The 18,246-nt window shown below is 42.6% G+C and overlaps 1 protein-coding gene across 25 annotated transcripts in view; it reads right to left on the bottom strand.

Moving 5' to 3' along the window:
• APBB2 (amyloid beta precursor protein binding family B member 2) overlaps positions 1 to 18,246 on the bottom strand; it is a 328,869-nt gene that overhangs the window by 10,719 nt on the left and 299,904 nt on the right. For 15 of the 25 annotated variants that reach the window (XM_036227996.1, XM_036227999.1, XM_036227993.1 and 12 more), the window contains 3 exons: positions 12,491 to 12,496; positions 3,316 to 3,430; positions 27 to 114 (listed from right to left, as the gene is read on the bottom strand). In XM_036227996.1, coding sequence (XP_036083889.1) covers positions 27 to 114; positions 3,316 to 3,430; positions 12,491 to 12,496 — 209 coding nt within the window. The remainder of the gene's footprint in view (positions 1 to 26; positions 115 to 3,315; positions 3,431 to 12,490; positions 12,497 to 18,246) is intronic. The other 10 variants (XM_036228008.1, XM_036228007.1, XM_036228006.1 and 7 more) reach the window with 1 other exon arrangement.

Raw genomic sequence — 18,246 nt, 5'->3', positions numbered from 1 at the left:
TGCCATCGTGAAGATGGCTGACCTACCTTGCAAGGGAACATCAAGATTCACATTGGTTCTTTCCTGTAAGGAACTGCAGGCCAGGGCTTTGGCATTCTTTCGTTCCGCCATAATCTGAAGAAAAGACCACTTTAGTTTATGGTTGCAGACTTCCTGTCTTCAGCTATTCGAGCCAGTAAAGTGCCTGAGCTCATTTCACTTCTAAGTTAAACCAGCTAGTTTATCTTATCGCTTGACTTCTCGCCCCTGAATCATTTAGCTGCATATTTTGAGAACTGTGCTCATTTTCTACAGGGTTAAGAGGAAAATGACTATCCTGCATAGTAACAGTATCCAGTCTGGTTAAAATTTATTCTTCCAGTCACTAGAATCCCATCTCTATTAAAGTAAACAGAACAAATATCCCTAGTTATGCGTGGACCTGCTGGCCCATTGTGGTCAGGGGAATGCAGAGCAATGGACTTCCCCCACTGCCTCTGGATGATGACTTTTAGGTACTTTTCAGAGCTCTGAGGACAGATTACAGTAGTCCCCCCTTATGCACAGGTGATATGTTCTGAGACCCTCAGGGGATGTCCGAAACCTTGGACAGTACTGAACTGAATATATACTATGTTTTTTCCTATACATTGATACCTATGATAAAGTTTAATTTATAAATTATACACAGTAATAAACAATAACTAATAATGAAATAGAACAATTATAACACTAGACTGTAATAAAAGTTGTGAATGGCTTTGAGGCCATTATTATTAAGTAAAATAAGGGTTACCTGAACACAAGCACTGTGATACCATGGCAGTGGATCTGATAAACCCAGAGGGCTACTCAGTGACTAGTGGGTGGGCAGCTTATACAGCATGGATACACTGGACAAAAGGATGACTCACATTTCAGGTGGGATGTAGCAGGATGACATGAGATTTCATTATGCTACTCGGAATGGTATACATTTTAAAACTTGAATTGTTCACTTCTGGAGCTTTCCATTTAATATTTTTGAACTGAGATTGACCATGGGTAACTGAAACTGTGGTAAGTGAAACTGCAGATAGGGAAGGACTTCTTACTGTACATGAGTTTAAATCCCACCTCCGCCACTAACTAGCTGGGTGATCCCTTGTGTCTCATTTCCTTCACTGTACATGAGATAATACTAATGTTCACAACAATGTTATATCACTTCTGAGGATTAAATATAAGCACTCAAGAGATATTTGCTGCTATTGTTGTTATTCTCAAACTGTCCAGATCTGTCAGCTGTCTTCCAAACTGTCTCTACTGTTAGAAACAATAACATCTCCTTAAGTTTAGGGACTGAAAGCCCATCCTTCAATGACCCCCAAAAGCAACTCATATCTTCATTCCCAACCCGAGCTTTCTACACCAGGTGGAACAAGAGTTATTTCCTCCCCATAGCTTCATTCTGCCCATCTCCAGATCTGTGTCTGGGACAGTGGCAATATTTATTGAGCATTTACTGTGCCATGCCATGACCTGAGGGCTTTATACTAGAATAAAGGCTCTACGTAGGCAAGGACTTTTTTTTTCCTGTTTTGGTCTCTGTTGTCTCCCCAGAATGAACAGTGCTAGGCACATAAATGGTGTTCAATTGTATTTGTTGCATAAAAGAATGAAGAAAATAAAACCTGGGGAGTGTGCTGCAATCCTGCAAAAGATATAGCCACGTCCCAATCTTATCAATGCAAGCATGTGAGTACGGGTGGGAAACATGTGATCCCCACGCCAGCACCCATACTGTATACCCCTGTCCCGTGGGTTAGAGCAGCAGGCTGGTGGGCTATATCTTTTGGGGCTAGGGACAGTTCCCTGCCCTACCCCTTCTGTAAGAACTGTGGCTTGTACCTTCTTCGCTCCTGCTGCTCAGATACTGGCCTGGACCATAGTGATGGCTGTGGCCATGACTTGGGCTTTTCCAGCTCAGGAGGAATTGTGAGAGTGAGGCTGGGTCAGAACATCAGCACAAAACCAGAAAGGTGATATTCAATAGATGTGATGGCAAAGTCCTGTTTTTAGGTTTGATAAATACATTGGATAAGTAAATTCTGGCTGAAGAAAGTTCGTGACAATGCCCTGGGGGTTTGGCTGCCTGCTATTTGAACACAAGCCAGTTGGTGATGTGGTTGCTAAGAACAACAATCATCGCAGTGTTGATTCTTTGGAGGTCATAAAACAAGGCGGTCTGTTCTCTGCCAGCCCACTTTGGGAATGCTGCATTCGGTCAGGGAAACTAACCAGATTATGCCCAGAGGAAGAAGGTTAGGAGCCTGGTAACCACATGACCTGAAAGTGGCTGAAGAGGCAGGGGTGGGGAATCTGTAGCAGGGAGGCAGTCAGGAGCAGAAAGACTTGACAAGAGACTTGACAAGATACTTGTGCCTGAATGTGCCAGGCACAATGCACAGCCTTAAATATCTTCAAACAACAAAGGGTGGCCCAGCAAAGAGACAAACTAGAGGAATCTTCCTCTGTTTCTTATAGATCACAGATCTCAAGTAAATGAATAGAGGTTTCAGAGAGGAAGATTTCAGGTTGGTCAACACCAGAAAGAACTCTGCAACAGCCAGATCCACTCAAAAACAGAAGAGTCTCCTGAAAAGTATAAGACCTCCACCAATGGAAGTCAACAGAAGTCAGTGGACATGCATGGATGTGCTGGGCAGAGGGTACAGATGCTTGTATTAGGATGCTGTGCTGGAGGGAGTGAGGAAATGGGAGTGGACTGGTGGTGCCCAACTGTTTTCATTCTGAAGCTCTATGACTCTGGTTAAGGAAGCAGGGCCCTTACCACAGCCCTGCCTCACAGCTGGCAGTTTCCATGAGCTGCTGTTTGCCCTCACGAAGTCAGTATATGTTCATGGGAACCCCCAGCCACCGACATTTTCACAGATGCCCCAAGTGGTTTCTCACTCCTCTCCCCTCTGTGTTTACTCTCTCAGATCAGGTGGTCTATTTCCTGGAAAATCTGCCCTAACTCCTTTGCCCTGTTTTCTAGCTGGGCTCCACGTACACATCTCTGCCACTGCACCTGCCACTGTTCTGTCCACCTGTTATACTCCCACTGTGGGTGGGACTAAAGGTCTACTCATTTTGTAGATGGAACACCATTTAGAGCGATGCCTGACACAGTGAGAGCATGCTCGCCATGCTGGCTGAACAAGCGGTCTGTCTGCTTCTCCAGGCCTCAATTTGTAGGTCAGCGGGCCCCCTCTTCTGCCCTTTCATACCCCTTTCCTTGCTCAAGCATTGAGAAAAGAGAGGGATGAACCACTGTGCCCTAACCCACCTTACCTTGGAACAGATTTCGTGGAGACTCGTGGCGATGGCTTTCGCCGGTGTGTCACATCGAAATACATGACATTTCAAAATTCTTGTATCTTTGTCTCTTGCTACATAAGCAAAATCTCTGTGCAAACAAAAATTATCAGGACATTAGAAAAAGGAAACTATCAATACCCAGTAACAGTTTTATGGATATTAAGAACTCATTTGAGTAAAATAACTGCAGACACATGTGTTACATGGCATTGAGTGGCTTTGAATCCTAGTGACTCTGTGAATTAGTGATGCCCACAAGGTCCTGTCCTCAGCGGCCCACTCGGCTCCTGTGGACTCATGCTTATGGCTTCCTTTATGGAATCAAACCATCTCTTATTTGGTCTTCCACATTTCTTGCTGCCTTCTATTTGTCCCAGAATTACTGACTTAAAAGAATCCTGACTTCTCATGATGTGTCCGAACTAGGACAGCTTCAGTTTTGTCATTTTTACCTCCACCGATGTTTCCGGTGTACCTTGGAGATACTGCTGGTTTGGTTCCAGACCACTGTAATGAAGTGAGTCACATGAAATTTTTGGTTTCCCAATGCATATAAAATTAGGTTTATACCATACAGTAGTCTATTAAGTGTTCAATAGCATTATGTCTAAAAAAATACATACATTAATTAAAAACTTTGATAGAAAATGCTAACCATCATCTGAGCCTGTTGGAAAAATGGTGCCTATAGACTTCCTTGACAATTTGTAAAAATGTAAAATATGCGAAGCACCATAAAGTAAAGTGCAATAAAATGAGGTATGCCCATACAGCGTTCCCCAACTCTGGTCTTCTGTACTCTTGGAATCTCTAACCTTAATGAAAACTGAGTTTTAAAGAAATCTTTCTAAAGAAACGACAAACATTATGATTATAAATATTTAGATTATAAAACGGAAAACAGGTTTGAAGAGAATATGATTCAGTATAAATACTATTGTGACAAAGACAGTGGTGTAGTAGAAACAAACCAACAGACTCTGATGTGTAAACATGAGCACAGAGAAGGGATCAGGCCCACAGCTGTTGGAGAAAGCTGACGGGCAGTCACGGGGTGAGCTGGAACACAAAGAGACACCCCAGGCTGAAATCGTGCCACCAGCACGTAGTCCTGTTAAGCACGTCTCGTACTCCGGAGCTCAGGGCAAGGGCAGGATTAGCTCAGACACCACAGTGAGCATGCAGCTGGAACTGGCTTTACTATCTATCTTACTGAGGAAAAGGATACTGTCTGTGACATTATCTGGCTTCAAAAGAACCATGTCAAATTTCTGTTATTACTGGAGAAGAGTGGTTTAAAGATCAAAGTGTTTATAAAAAACAAATGCCTAGATGTATCCATTTCGTAATAGATCACAATGATTTTATTGCATATATTGCTAAGCCAGGACACTGTCTGTAGATATAACTACAGGTTAATTTATTTTTAATTATTTCTCCTAATTTAAGAACTGGCAGTCTTCTCACAGGTTATGTTTGATGCTTTCTCCCAAACACCCTTGGCTTCCTTGGAAAGGCACAGGGATCAATGCACTGCAGGCCATCGGCCATTACAAAGACCCAGCTGGAAGAGCCTCTCCGCTACTCCACCACCCTGCTGCGCCCCAGGCAGTCCTGTAGCAGGGTGGCCCTCAGCCCTGGCCCCAGGTCAGGGGTATCTTTACCTGGCTGCTCCACAGGCCCTTCAACCTTAGCCTGTCCACATCTGGCTCAGTGTCTGCTTTCTACAACCTTCTTCTTCCTCGTGTCCCATCTCAGTCGGTATCCTTCATGTTAGAACCATCCTGACTCCTCACCATCTGTACCCAACTCCCAAGTTCAGCCTATATTACTTCCTGAAAATATCCTGAATCCACCCTTTCCTCACTGGCTCTACCACCATTTGGACATTCTAAGCAGGTTCTTGCCTCCCAGCCTTTGCTCATGCTATTTCCATACTCTTGCCATGGTTTAGGACACAGCTGAAGCTGGATAAGCACCCTTCCTGGTGCTGCATGGTTTCTTGTACACTGCATTTACCACTGGGTACCATAAGTGTCTGTTTATGAGTCTGTCTTCCCTACAACTCCTTGAAGCTCTGTGAAGATGATTTACTCCTTATTCATTCCCAGTACCCAGCCCAGGCCCTGCCATAACATGTATCGAATGTTCCTTCCTCCCATCAGCATGGGGCCTGCAGCACATATACTGAATTCCTGTCAGGAGAGCTGGCCCTTGGTCAGAGGCATGAAAGGATCCTAGGACACTGGGCTAGAGGGTGGGTCTGAGAGAGGAGGTGGGCCAGACTTTGAGGGATAAGCACAGTCTTCTTCCATGCTGTGTTTCTGAGGCCTTTCTATCCTAGTCTTAACTACCAACAAAGCAACATATTACTTGAAAAAGAGATGGAAAGCAGGCATCATCTTTGTAGTCCATGCTCAAGGGAAGCCCTGTTCTTGACTCCCCTCCTTCTGGCTACTCTTCTTTTCTAGATGGATCCTAAAGTAACACATATAGTGTCTGACCACACACAACTTCTTTCCTTCAAAATTCTATGTTCAGCCACAATTTTTCTGAGGTCAAATTTCTTCAAAGCCCTAAGGTCACCCAAGCAAAGTCCTATGTCTGGATTTTAGGAGCTCCCAAATCTGTCCCGTTAACTTTTCCAGTATTGTTCCTCCAACGAAGGGGCTCTCCCTTTCGCTCCAGAAAGGTGGGTCCCTATGTCCACTCATGGCATCTCCCCTCGCTTTGTGACCACTGGCCTCCTTGCCCTGTCTGGACTGCACTATTTCATCTACTCTGTATACTCCAGCCCAGAAGCCTGCCTGGCCCTCAGAACCTTGCTTGTGTCTAAATGTTTACAGCATTTAAATTCTTTTCAAGAGCTGTAGTCACTATTCAGGTCTCAACTGTGTCTGTCCTCTCTCAGAAACAGTAAGGAACAGCCAGAAGGCAATGAATCAAGACTCAGGCCACCTGAATACTAGTCTTACTCTCAATTCCACTGAGGTATGTAACTTTGGACATGGAGTCTAATCTCATCTCTCAGTAAGGGGAATATGCAAAAAAAAAAAAAAAATCATAAAAAACATGATTTTCAATGGCCCTTCCTTGTTCTGACACTGTGGGATAAGCTTCCAGATCCATTGTGTTCTCCTTGACTGCTGCTGGCTGACCTGCGGGCAGACGCTTCCAACGTTGCCAGCAGGCCGGGGGAGACTAGCCCTGATCAATAAGCAGTGGATTGTTCCAATCAAATTTGGCTCTGTGCCCTCTCTGTTCTTTCTTATTTTTTAAAAAAATTATTATTAATCTTCATTTTCTTCTGGCTCAGGAGATAGTGATTAACACCTAAGGCAACCATTTAGAACCTACATCTTCCCCAAGGGAAAGCTCAGTAACTGCAGGCTTTGATAGGGGAATTTGGACAATTTTTTTACTGCCTCATCTTTTCCTGTTCTGTCCCAGGCACCAGGCTAATGATCAGGGAGGTGGAAACCTATATGTCCATGAGTGTGAATAAACCTGATAACTAACTCTTTGTGTGTTCATTTGTTCCCAGGAAAAAGCAAGTCCTCACTATGGAGGTCAAGAGATTTGCATGTCTCTTCTATTTTATTCCCATGAAACATATTGTGTCATCCTAACGTAGCTGAAGCCCCAAACATGGGGTTTTGTTAGAGGTGGGGAGGCCTCTTTTTCAGACAAGTTGAACAACTTCTTTTATGTGCAATGAAGTATATGGCTGATCTAATCTCACCATCATTCAGAATAAAATCCAAACACCTCTTAACTAGTTGTTGCTTGGCTTTTTAGCACATGACTTCCAAAAAAGGGTGTTGTGGTAGACAGAATAATGACCCTGCCAAAATGGTCATGTCCTAATATCAAGAAGCTGTGTATATGTTATCTTACATGGCATAACAAGAGACTTTGTAGATGTGATTAAAGTAAGGATCCTGGTATAGGGCTATTATCCTGGATTATTTGGGCAGGCTCAACACAACTACAAGAGAAAGAGGATGCTTTCCTTATGAATGAAAGAACGGGAGCAGGGTCCACAAGCCAAAGAAAGTAGGCAACCTCTAAAATCTGGAACAAGTAAGGAACTGACTTTCTCTTGGAATCTCTAAGAGGAACGCAGAACTGCTAGCACCATGATTTTAGCCTGTAAGACCCATTTTAGACTTCTAACCTTCCAGAACTGTAGGAGAACAAATGTGTTTCTTTAAGCCCCAAAGTTAGTGATAGGAAACTCACAGAGCTTCCAGATGGCTTTTTGTTTTTTAAAAAATTACATTATAGCATTAAAGACTTATATTTAAAAAAAAAAGTATTCACTTTCACAAATACCTTCTGAGCTACTATGATGTACCAGGTACCAGAGATGCAAACACAAACAAGACAAGGTTCCAGCCTAGGAAGCCCATTGTCTAATTAAACTGACCTTAGTGAGATATGAGTTGCATCTTTAAATATTATAATGACATCACCAGAGTAAGAAGGGCAGTGGATGGTTCAAATGAACATGAGCAAAGGCACGGAGATAAGAAAGCCCACAAGAGTATTTGGGAGAACTCCCAGTCGTCCCATGGTGTGGCAGCTGGGGAGTTGTACAGCAGTCTAGAATCTGTTTGTAGAGCGCCTTGTGACCTGACAAGAGTCTAGTCCTTATTCAGAGCCAACTAAGCCTTGTAACATGGCAAATGACCCCCTCTGACATGTGTTTTAAAGTTCCTTCTGGTGGAATGAAGTGGGTCAAGAAAGGAGACACTGGGGGCTACTGCTATGGTCCAGGTGAGAGTGGATGAACAAGGTGCAGGCTAAGTCAGCATCCTGATAATAGGGTAGAGGAGATAGATGAAAGAGGTACTGAAAGGATGGTGTAGATGAGAGAGAGAATCAAGAATAACTCCGGGGTCCCTACTAGGACAACTAAGCACCCTCCTACTGGGGCAGGGAGCGGAGAGACATGGTGAAGGGAGTTGATGAGCTTCAGGTTGGACAACAGAGTAGGAGGTACTTGAGGGACACCAGGTGGCCAGGCCCATTGATCAGGTGGACATGTAGTCTCTGAAGTCAGGGGAGCAGATGAGAGTGTGGAAAACAAGACAAAACAAGGCCTCAACTCTAAGGAAGAAACTCATTAAAAGGCTTAATTGAGGCTGAGGGCCCAATGAATGGACAGAGACAGAGTGTGGGAGGGGGAAGGCCCAGAGACAACAAAGAAGGGTGTTTTGGAAGTCTCCAGAGCTGCAGAGGCTGAGCAGCAAGAGACGGGCAACACGGAGGTCTGCGGTGACGCTGGCCTCCTGCGCTGTTGCCCTGGAGAATAAAGTTTGAGACCCAGCTTCAGGAGACTAAGGAGCGCAGAAGTAAAAAAAAAAAAAACACACACACAACGAAAAAACCCAGAGGACATATTCCTGACTCAGCCTTTCAGATAGATGATTTTTCCAATCAGTGTTATGATCCTAAAAGACCATAAACTCTTTGCTCACACGTAAGAGCAATTTAATATTTTCTAGAGATTTTCTTGTATTCTGAGAGGGGACAAGAAATTGCTTTATGATAAACCTTCACAGCTAGAGTATTCCTCACTGACTGTGCAAACAGAACTGTCATATGAACCTAGCACCACTCATGTGAATTTGGCGGAAAGCACCCGGTGCCATCAGGTGTCACACAGCCAGTGGCTGTGCCACTGTGTGAGGGTGCAGGTCAGTCCACTGTAGGGCATTTTAGGTGACTTCATCTGTGGAGCCCTCAGTGGTGCTCCCTCATACCTTCACTCCTCAGAGCTGCCAGTGGCACTTGGGCTGCAACTACCTAGATTCCACAGCACCAGGGGTATCCTATCTTGGAGCTGAGATGGGCTCGGATGGGCTTCTACGCCACCTCCAAATGGCCAGATACCCCAGTGGTCACATACCTCCAGGGCCTCAGCATGCTCATCTATAAAACCACAGAGTTGGCCCAAATGACCTCTGAAGTTCCAGTCAAAACACAGGTCCTGTCTTTTCCAACAAATTCTTCTAGATATCTGTCTGTCTGAGACATTCTGTCTGACATTCACTAGCAGAAACCATTTTCGTCCTTTGTTCCAACTCACTCTGTTTATAACACTGGTCCAGGAGCCATCTGCTAAAAGAGGCATTTGCTGGGTGGGTCCCCTGCTCCCCACACATGGAGTTTCATCCCACTGCTTTCTTGAAGTCACGGGAATCACTGAGTTTCTTTTATAAACCAGAAAATGGAAGGTTTACAGCTGTCACTCCTTGTGTCCCTTCTGTAAACCATACCAGAAGCGAGTATCAGGAATCAACTACCTTTCACCATTGGTTTACTGAGCCCTTGTGTTTCCTGCTCTTTTTGTTCTTCTCCTTTTGCTGTTCTCCCTGGGTAATTATTCTGCCAGGGGACCAGCCTCAGGTTCTGCCAGGGAAAAATGTCAGTACTAAGATATCTTCACATGACAGGTTCACATTTCTTAATGGCAAAAAAAAAAAAAAAAAAAAAAAAAAGAGTAGCTTTTACTATTCTCACTTGAACAGCATTTTAATCAACCGTTGGATATTTTAATCCATCTTTATGGAACAAATGAACAATTCTTTATTCAAATGGACTTTATTAAAAAAAAATAGCCAAGAGAGAATTACTCACCCTTTCTCTAAATTGCTCCCCCAGAATTCCCTTATGTAAATGGGATTTGCGTAAAGATTTTAAGAAGAATCTGCAGATCTCTTACTACTTACCTAAGCTAACATTTCAAAGTTTCATCTACTGCAGCCCAGGCAGGTGGTACTGAACATATTTTAGTGACATGAAATCTTACTTAATGAATCAACCTGTTCATTTGTTGGAATGTTCCTGGTAAACCAAAATATATTTTTTTCCAAATAATGAACTGAAACTTGCCTACCTGCAGCTTTTGCTTGTGAGATTGAGCTTTGCTTTCTGGAGCAGCCCAGAACAGGCGATCTCATCAGCCACACAGCCCAGACTTGTCTGGCAGCAATTCCCCCTTCTTTTCTGTTAGACTCCATTCCATTTACTCTCTCACCAAATCTCCTCTGTTAGTGTTCCTTATCACATCTCCTTAATTTGATACCTTCTTCCACAGAATCCACATTTGCTCAGGTCAAATGCACATGTTTGATACTGGGAATTTGTGAAGGCTGACATGTGATAGCCTTTTGATTAATGGTAGTTATTATTATAATGTTGTAAAGAACTCAGAGAAAAAGCCCACTTTGAAACACTGTCTTCTTACCCATGAAGGATGCATAACCAGTTGCATGTCTATGAATTATAAAGACTTGCTGAAATGTACTTAAAGGCCTTTTCCTTCCAGGTTATCTCTTTGTAGAAGCTGTAAGTCACCAGAGTTGTTACTACTACAGAGGGCAGTGTCACCCTACATGCAAATAAGAACAAAACAGCAGCAAAGAGATTTGATGCAAACATCCCATTTCTAGTCCTTTATGATAAAGGGCTTTCTCTTCTCTTTGTTTCACCTCTATAGGGCCTGGAGGGAGGAAGAGTCCTGTTTCAAGACTGCCTGTTCTTCTTTGCCTAACTGCTTTTTTTTTTCTCATTGTACTTTGAAAATCTTGTTTTGGAAATGGAAGGAAGGAAGAAGAAGGTGCTGAGAAATGTTATCTTCCTAGACGGCCAGTTGAGAAAGTTACATACTCACAGACAGCGCTGCCTTTTCACTTTTATCCAGTGGCACAGACACCATGTGCAAGTGTCACTACTTTCACAAAGCTCAGGCTTTAGCTTGGTAAATCAACTCCCCCACCCCCTCCCCGTTTCCTACACGCTTAAGAAGATGCTAAGTTCGTAAACTCTAAAAGATGCATCCCAGGAACTTATCACCTGGGTAAACACACATTCTCCACAGGGAATCCTTCACCAGGCACCCTCATGAGACCACAAAGGCTGTGGAAATAGCAGATCTGAAATTCTAACACAAGCAAATAATTCAGGTGGCTTTTGCGGACCAGAATCTGTAGCCCTCTCTAAAATACAGTCTTACGGTTAATATTCAGAGCAACTGCTACTCAGTGGGGAGACCTGAAGGTAGGAAGCAGCAAACATCTCAAAATATCCTCACTACTGGCTTACACAGGACTTTCCCTCTCTTTAGATGAGGGAGCTCATGTCTGAACACACAGCCCTCATCCTCCAGAACCTTCCACCACCTCCAGAGGTCAACTCTGCAACTCTTAATCATATCTCCCAGAAGACTGAAAGTGTTCACCAACCAGTCTATGCCATCTCCCTTTCCATCCTCACCACTGAGCACAGACAGCAGCTCATCCTCAGGGAGGAAGATGGCTGCCAGCTGGAGATCGCTTGGCCTGCCAGGCGGGAGTTCGCCTGAGATTGGTGCTGACACAAAAAGGTGACTGCCTGTGTTTCTGTCACGCAGTAACTGCAGTCATTCTTTCAAGGAGGAAAACTTAAAAACTTTCTTCTTCCATCAAAAATGGGGGCTTTTATTACGTGACAGAGCTATGGAATAGTGAAGCATAAAGCGCCCAATTGGGCATGCTGACATTCAAAGCACACACATCTGAGGTATAAATGCCTTTCATTTCAGAGTTATATCCTTTCCATAGTTATCTTCTTTCGATGTGGGAAGGGAAAATAATTCCATATATTTTCGCTAATAATGAGATTGAAACTGAGTCAGCCCTTGTAGCTATTAGCCTAGAGCAAAACCTTACCAACAAAACTAGAGAATATATAATGTAAGTAAGTCCTGTTGATATTAATTCAAGAAGTATGAAGTCTCCTTATACAAGGTACATAACCTAAATATTACTATCAGGTCTACTCCCTAACATGCTTATTAGACTTTTTCAGCCATTAGTGAGAGTGACCAAGCTCCTGTTATACTTAATCACACTGCCTATCACCTTCCCCCCAACAGGGTCGAACTCAACAGAGGTTTAAGGACTCAGATGCAATTCCATATTCTATTTTAAATGTAAGACATATAAGAATGATAATGATATAAGGTTAAACATAATAAAGTTCTGCTTTTCAAAGACAACAATGGCTGTGATGACGGCAATATGGCATGAAGAAAGCAAGTGAGCTTTACCAGACACTTTACGACACAAGGAAGAGGGAGACGTGAAAATTGATTGGTTACCTCTCTCTGAATCCAGGAAGGCATGAGGGAACAGAGCAGAAACAAAACATTAGTAAGTAAAACAGTCATGTTAACAGCAACTCTGAGCACTGACATTCCATTTTATTTCCCAACTTTGCTGCAATTAATAGCCCTTCAGTGCTTATTTTAGCTGAACTCTTACATAGAAGTGTGTATTTTGAGCCACTTTACAATGAAGTCAAGAGATGCCAGCTGAGTTCAGAGGCAATATCTCAGCCAGGGGAGGTAATCGAGCTTAAAATAGCAAAGTCAAATACAGGAAACTGTCTGCAGTAAACACTGGCAGAACACTTATCTTCATTTTCCAGCTCCACCTGTTCCCAATAAAAAAACATGGAAACAATGACATGGAAACAGCCTTACCCACTTTACTAACACTCCTGACGTTCTATTAACAGGGCTACAACATTATAATTTAGGTAACTTAATTTTCTGAAATACATCATGAGAGGGCAACAGATAGGCGGGAGCAAAGGCAGAGCAGAAGGTCAAGGGCAGAGGTGGGGAGTGGGAGAGCCAGGAAATGAGCACTCAAAAGGGTGAGGAAACAGACATGTGCCAGGCAGAGGAGCAGCATGTGGAGAGAAGCCGACAGCGATTTGGGGTTTGGGGCTGAACACCTTGAGTTCCACCCCCAGACTGCTCTTGGGCCACCAGGATTACCCTAATGAAGGCAGTTAATCTCCTGAACCAGAGTGTTTATGTCACCATCACCTTCTGGTTTTGTCACAGCCAATTTGAAGGGGCGTGAGAGCAGAGCCCTCAAGTCGGTCACATGCATGCATTATATGTAAAGCAACTGGACTGCAGGGGCAGGAGAGCCAGACAACACGGAGGCCAGGAAGAAAGCCAACTTTCACAGAAACCAGTCTTTCAGGTGCCCTGCAGCCAGGGTCATGGAGCGGCCAGCAAGACCCTACAGATATGAGAGCTAAAAGCATGGTCTGAAATAGCAAGCACACCTGCCAGTGAACCACAGTCATTACATGGGAAGGCAGAGCTGTACATTCTGACATAGAACAGTGACCATGGCATGTTATTAAGTGGGAGAAACCAAATAGGTAAACAATCCAAGTCTGAAAAACAAAGTTCGAGTGTGCATATGCATAGTAAAAAGTCTGGAACATAACATCCAGACTGTCAGTTGTCATCTGGAGGAGGAATTATGGAGGATTTTATTTAGTCTATTTGTTTGAATATTACACAGAAGCACATGTGACTTTTGTAATACAAATAAGTGAACATCTCCACATTTCGGGGAAACCGCTGTGATGAGCGCGCGCCAAGGACCAGGTAACAGCACTGGAATATGAGTGACGACTATAGTCACATTCCCGACAACTACGCTTTATTGAGCTCTGGCTCTGTGTTGCCCTAACAGCAACCTGGCAAGGTAAATATTACTGTTCCCACTGATAGAAGAGGCAAATTCAGAGAGGCTGAGGAACTTGAAGCTCGCACAGCTAGTAAATGGTGAAGTCAGAGTTTGATGGTGAGTCTGCAGTACTCTCTAATTCTAGCCTTCTCAGGATGCACATATGATGGGTATGCCACACTTCTTCATAGCCTTGCAGAACCATCTTATGTTTTGTCTCACAAATGACCCAAGGTACTATGCACAGCTGTTCAAGAAAGGAGCAAAGGATTTGGTAAAGAACCTGGGATTGTAGATGAATGAGGAGCCTCCTTCTCTTTCCTTGGCCTGTGAACTTTTTAGGGGGAGAAAGTGGATGAAAATTCCCGAGAGGCCCTTTGGGCTGAGTAGACAGAACAGTGTTCAAATTCTGCTGGTAGTTGTGTTCCTTTGGGTATGTTACTTATCTTCCCTTTTTTCCTGGGCTTCCTCTATGCACCAGGTTAGATGGTGTCCCTTCTGGAATCTGCTTCTTCATCAATGAAAAAGGGGTAAGGAAAGCTGGCTCAGGGCAATCATGAGAAGAATTATATGTGTAAAAGAGTACCTGACACATAACAAAACACAGTAAGCTGCATCATTATAGTTAGTACTACTGAGTCACCTGATGGTTTCATGTCTCAGCTGAGTCGTGCTGGGCAGGCAACATCTGGGATGAAACATCGCCCATGGAAGGGAGGTCAGCTGGAGAAGGAATTGTGGCCTTCTCCTTGGATTTCCTGGGCAATGTGACCACAGAAGGAGGGGCAGTCACCTCCTGCTCACGTCCTTGTGCACTGCCTCAACCTCTCTATCAAAGTCTTTAGAGGCAATTCAGATAATCGGCAAAGGATCCCAAAACCTGGATTTCCAGTCTAATGCTGAGTAAACACTAGGCAAGTCACATAACCTCTTCCGAGTGTGGGGTTTCTCATCTCAGATTAGTCTAGGAATTGCCTAGTGCTCAGATTTTTATCAGAAAAGGATCTGTTAGGAGCTTCGACTCCTACTAAAAAGATCAGTAGGTGACAATTCTTTCAACTGCTTTTGATATATACCAAATGTTTTTAGTTTTTATTCTTTTGCTTTAAATTTTATTATTAATTTCAAGTATACAGTATGTTGGTTAGACATTTGTATAGTTTATAAAATGATCCCCCTAACTGATCTTTCTTTCCTCTGGCTTGCCACCTAGCCATCATATTAATGCTAACTGCACTGCCTATGCCGTGCTCCCCATCCCCATGACCATCTATCAACCTTGAATTTGTACTTCTTTAACCCTTCACCTCATTCTCCTAGTCCCCCAATGTCCCTCTCTTCTGGCCATCACTAGATTATTCTTTATATTTGTAAGTCTGTTTTTGGTTAGTTTGTTTTTTTGTTCTTTAGATTCTGCATATAAAATATGGTATTTATCTTTGTCTGATTTATTTCACACAGCTTAATAACCTCTAGTTCCATCTATGTTGTTGCGAATGGTAGGATTTCATTTTTTTAATGGTTGAGTAATATTCCATTGTATATATGACCTATAACTTCTTTATCCAATCGTCTGTTGATGGGCATTTAGGTTGCTTCCATATCTTGGCTATTGTAAATTGTGCTGCCATGAATATTGGGGTGCATAGATCCTTACAAATTATTGTTTCAGTTTTCTTTGAATAAATACTCAGAAGTGCAATTGCTGGGTCAAAAGGCATATCCATTTTTAATTTTTTGAGAAACCTCCAGACTGTTTTCCATAGCGACTGTACCAATTTGCAATCCCACCAACAGTGTACGAGGGTTTCCTTTTCTTCGCATCCTCACCAACACTTGTTTTTCGATTTATTAATGATAGCCATTCTGACAAGTGTGAGGTGATATCTCACTGTGGTTTTAATTTGCATTTCTCTGATGATTAGTGACCTTGAGCATCTTTTCATATGTCTATTAGCCATCTGTATTTCCTTTTTGGAGAAATATCTGTTCAGGTCTTCTACTCATTTTTTAATTGGATTGTTTGTTGTTGTTTTGTTGAGTTATATGAGTTCTTTCTATATTTTGGATATTAGCCCCTTATCAGATGTATCATAAGTGAATATCTTCTCCCATTCAACTGGCTGTCTTTTCATTTCATTGATGGTTTCCTTTGTAGCGCAAAAAGTTTTAGTTTGGTGTAGTCCCATATATTTATTTTTTCTTTTGTTTCCCTTGCCTGAGGAAATACGTCCAAAAATAAATTATCAGTAGCAATATCAGAGAGATTATTGCCTATGTTTTCTTCTAGAAGTTTTATGGTTTTGGGTCTTACATGTAAGCCTTTAATCCATTTTGAGTCTACTCTTGTATATGGTGTAAGAAGGTGATCCAGTTTCGCTTTTTTTTTTTTTTTGCATATATCTGTCCAATTTTCCCAGCACCATTTATTTTAGAGGCTGTCTTTACCCCATTATATATCCTTGCCTCCTTTAGTTTTTTATTAATGAAAAGCTTATGCATAGTGTATGGCAAAAACACTGCCCAAATAACCTTAAATCTAGAGTCCTGAGAATAAAATATTTTTCTTTTGTGTATAATTATTATTGGAGCCTTGGATATTTTAAATCAGACCCATTACTAGTGATTCACCTAAGGAAATAACATCAATACGTAACCACCGTGTTTCTTCCCGAAGGCAGAACTTGGAAAAATGACACTACAACATTTTAGCAAGGTTAATTCTTTTGGGGTTAATAGATATGCTTGATTTAAGTGTTAAAGTGAAAATAGGGACTTTAGAGTGATCTTTGAAATGTCATTTAAAAAATGCAGAAGAGTCACAGTGGCAGCCGCTGCACCAATTTGACACCTTATAAATTTGCCAGGGAAAAAACATCAGCCCAGAGCTGTGCTTCTGCCTGAGACACACCATCCTGAGAGTGGAGAAGGCTAAATTTAGAGTTGGGAACAAGCTTACTTCCAGAATTAACTCTACACCAGCCACATACCCAAGGCTGCCTAATCAGTGGTCTGTGTCTTGGGAAAATGAATGTGGGAGTAATTGGCATTGTTTTCATTAAAATAAGCCTGGAATAACAGAACTACCTGGCATGTGTAACTGGGCATCCAAATAAATAGGCTATTTCTCAAAATAAATAGCACACCAGAATGACGACGTCTGTTTTGGCTTTTTGGAAGAGGATGCATCTCCTAATTTCCAGCACAGCCACCTACTTCTTATGCAATATACAACCACAAACAGCTTTCCACAAACAGCTAGAAAAGCAGACTTGCCAGTGTACTTCTCGCTCCATTTTTGCACTGCTTTGTGCTACTTTTTAGATGCTTGTATTTCATCATTGGGATCTTTTGAGCACCACAAAAGCTATCATTCTCCACATGCAAAGAAGTAAAAACTATAAAACTTTTGTGAAAACTCTCATGCCAGCTCCTCTGACAGTTTCCCACACCACCCCCCAGCTTCAAGTGTTGTTGCTTTTTGCCTTTAACATTTATTAGCTGTTTGCCTTTGGTCAAGGCCCTTAGCCTCTTTGTTCTTCAGTTTCTTCATCTGCAAATGGGGATAACAGTGGTAACTCACTTCCTAAGAGAACTGTGACTGTTATGTTTGTTAATTCATGTAAGTCTTCACAGCATGATAGCGTGCAGTGTGGACTTGACAGTGTTTGGTGTGGACCTGATATGCCTGTTGCTAAGCTGTGTGGTGCCCAAATGGAGGTGGAGATCTGCCAAGAGGAAGGTTCCTAACCTGTTTTGGATCATGGATTCTTTTGGAATCGGATGAAAACACTCCAGAAAGAACTGTGCACAGACCCACAAGTTTATGTACAATCTTAGGAGGGTGGGGGCAAAGGTTCAGTAATTCTTGAAACTCATTAGCAGACCCCTTTAGCATCCATACCCTGCAGGTAAAGTCCTCTGACCTGAACTGAATTCTGATTTTATGTATATTCACCATCTGGTGTCTGATGAATTAAAAAAAAAAAAAAAAAAATCAGCTCAGGGAAGGGTTCTCTCCTTCCTACGACCAAACAGCAACAGAAACAATCATCTCTGACCAAGTGTGCCTCACTTTGCAAAGCAAGTTCTCTTCCCTCCTCCCTGCTCCTGTCCCCAGCACCATGCAACAGCCTGTAAATCTGTAAGGGGAGCTGGAGTTCCAACAGGGATAAGAGTGGAGCTGAGAATCTAAAGTGATGTAAGGTTATTGAAATTCAAGGCACACTCTTCTAAACAAAGGACTTTCTCATGCCATTGGAGAGAAGCCACAATAGTTACCACTCAGCTTACTAATGAGAGAGACAAGGATATTTGAGAACAACCAGGAAATGAGTATTTTTTTAAAACTCCATTTGCT

The sequence above is a fragment of the Rousettus aegyptiacus genome, unplaced genomic scaffold (assembly GCF_014176215.1).
Source record: "Rousettus aegyptiacus isolate mRouAeg1 unplaced genomic scaffold, mRouAeg1.p scaffold_m13_p_10, whole genome shotgun sequence".
NCBI classification, from domain to species: Eukaryota; Metazoa; Chordata; class Mammalia; order Chiroptera; family Pteropodidae; genus Rousettus; species Rousettus aegyptiacus.
This window is presented reverse-complemented; position numbering and strand designations above follow the sequence as displayed.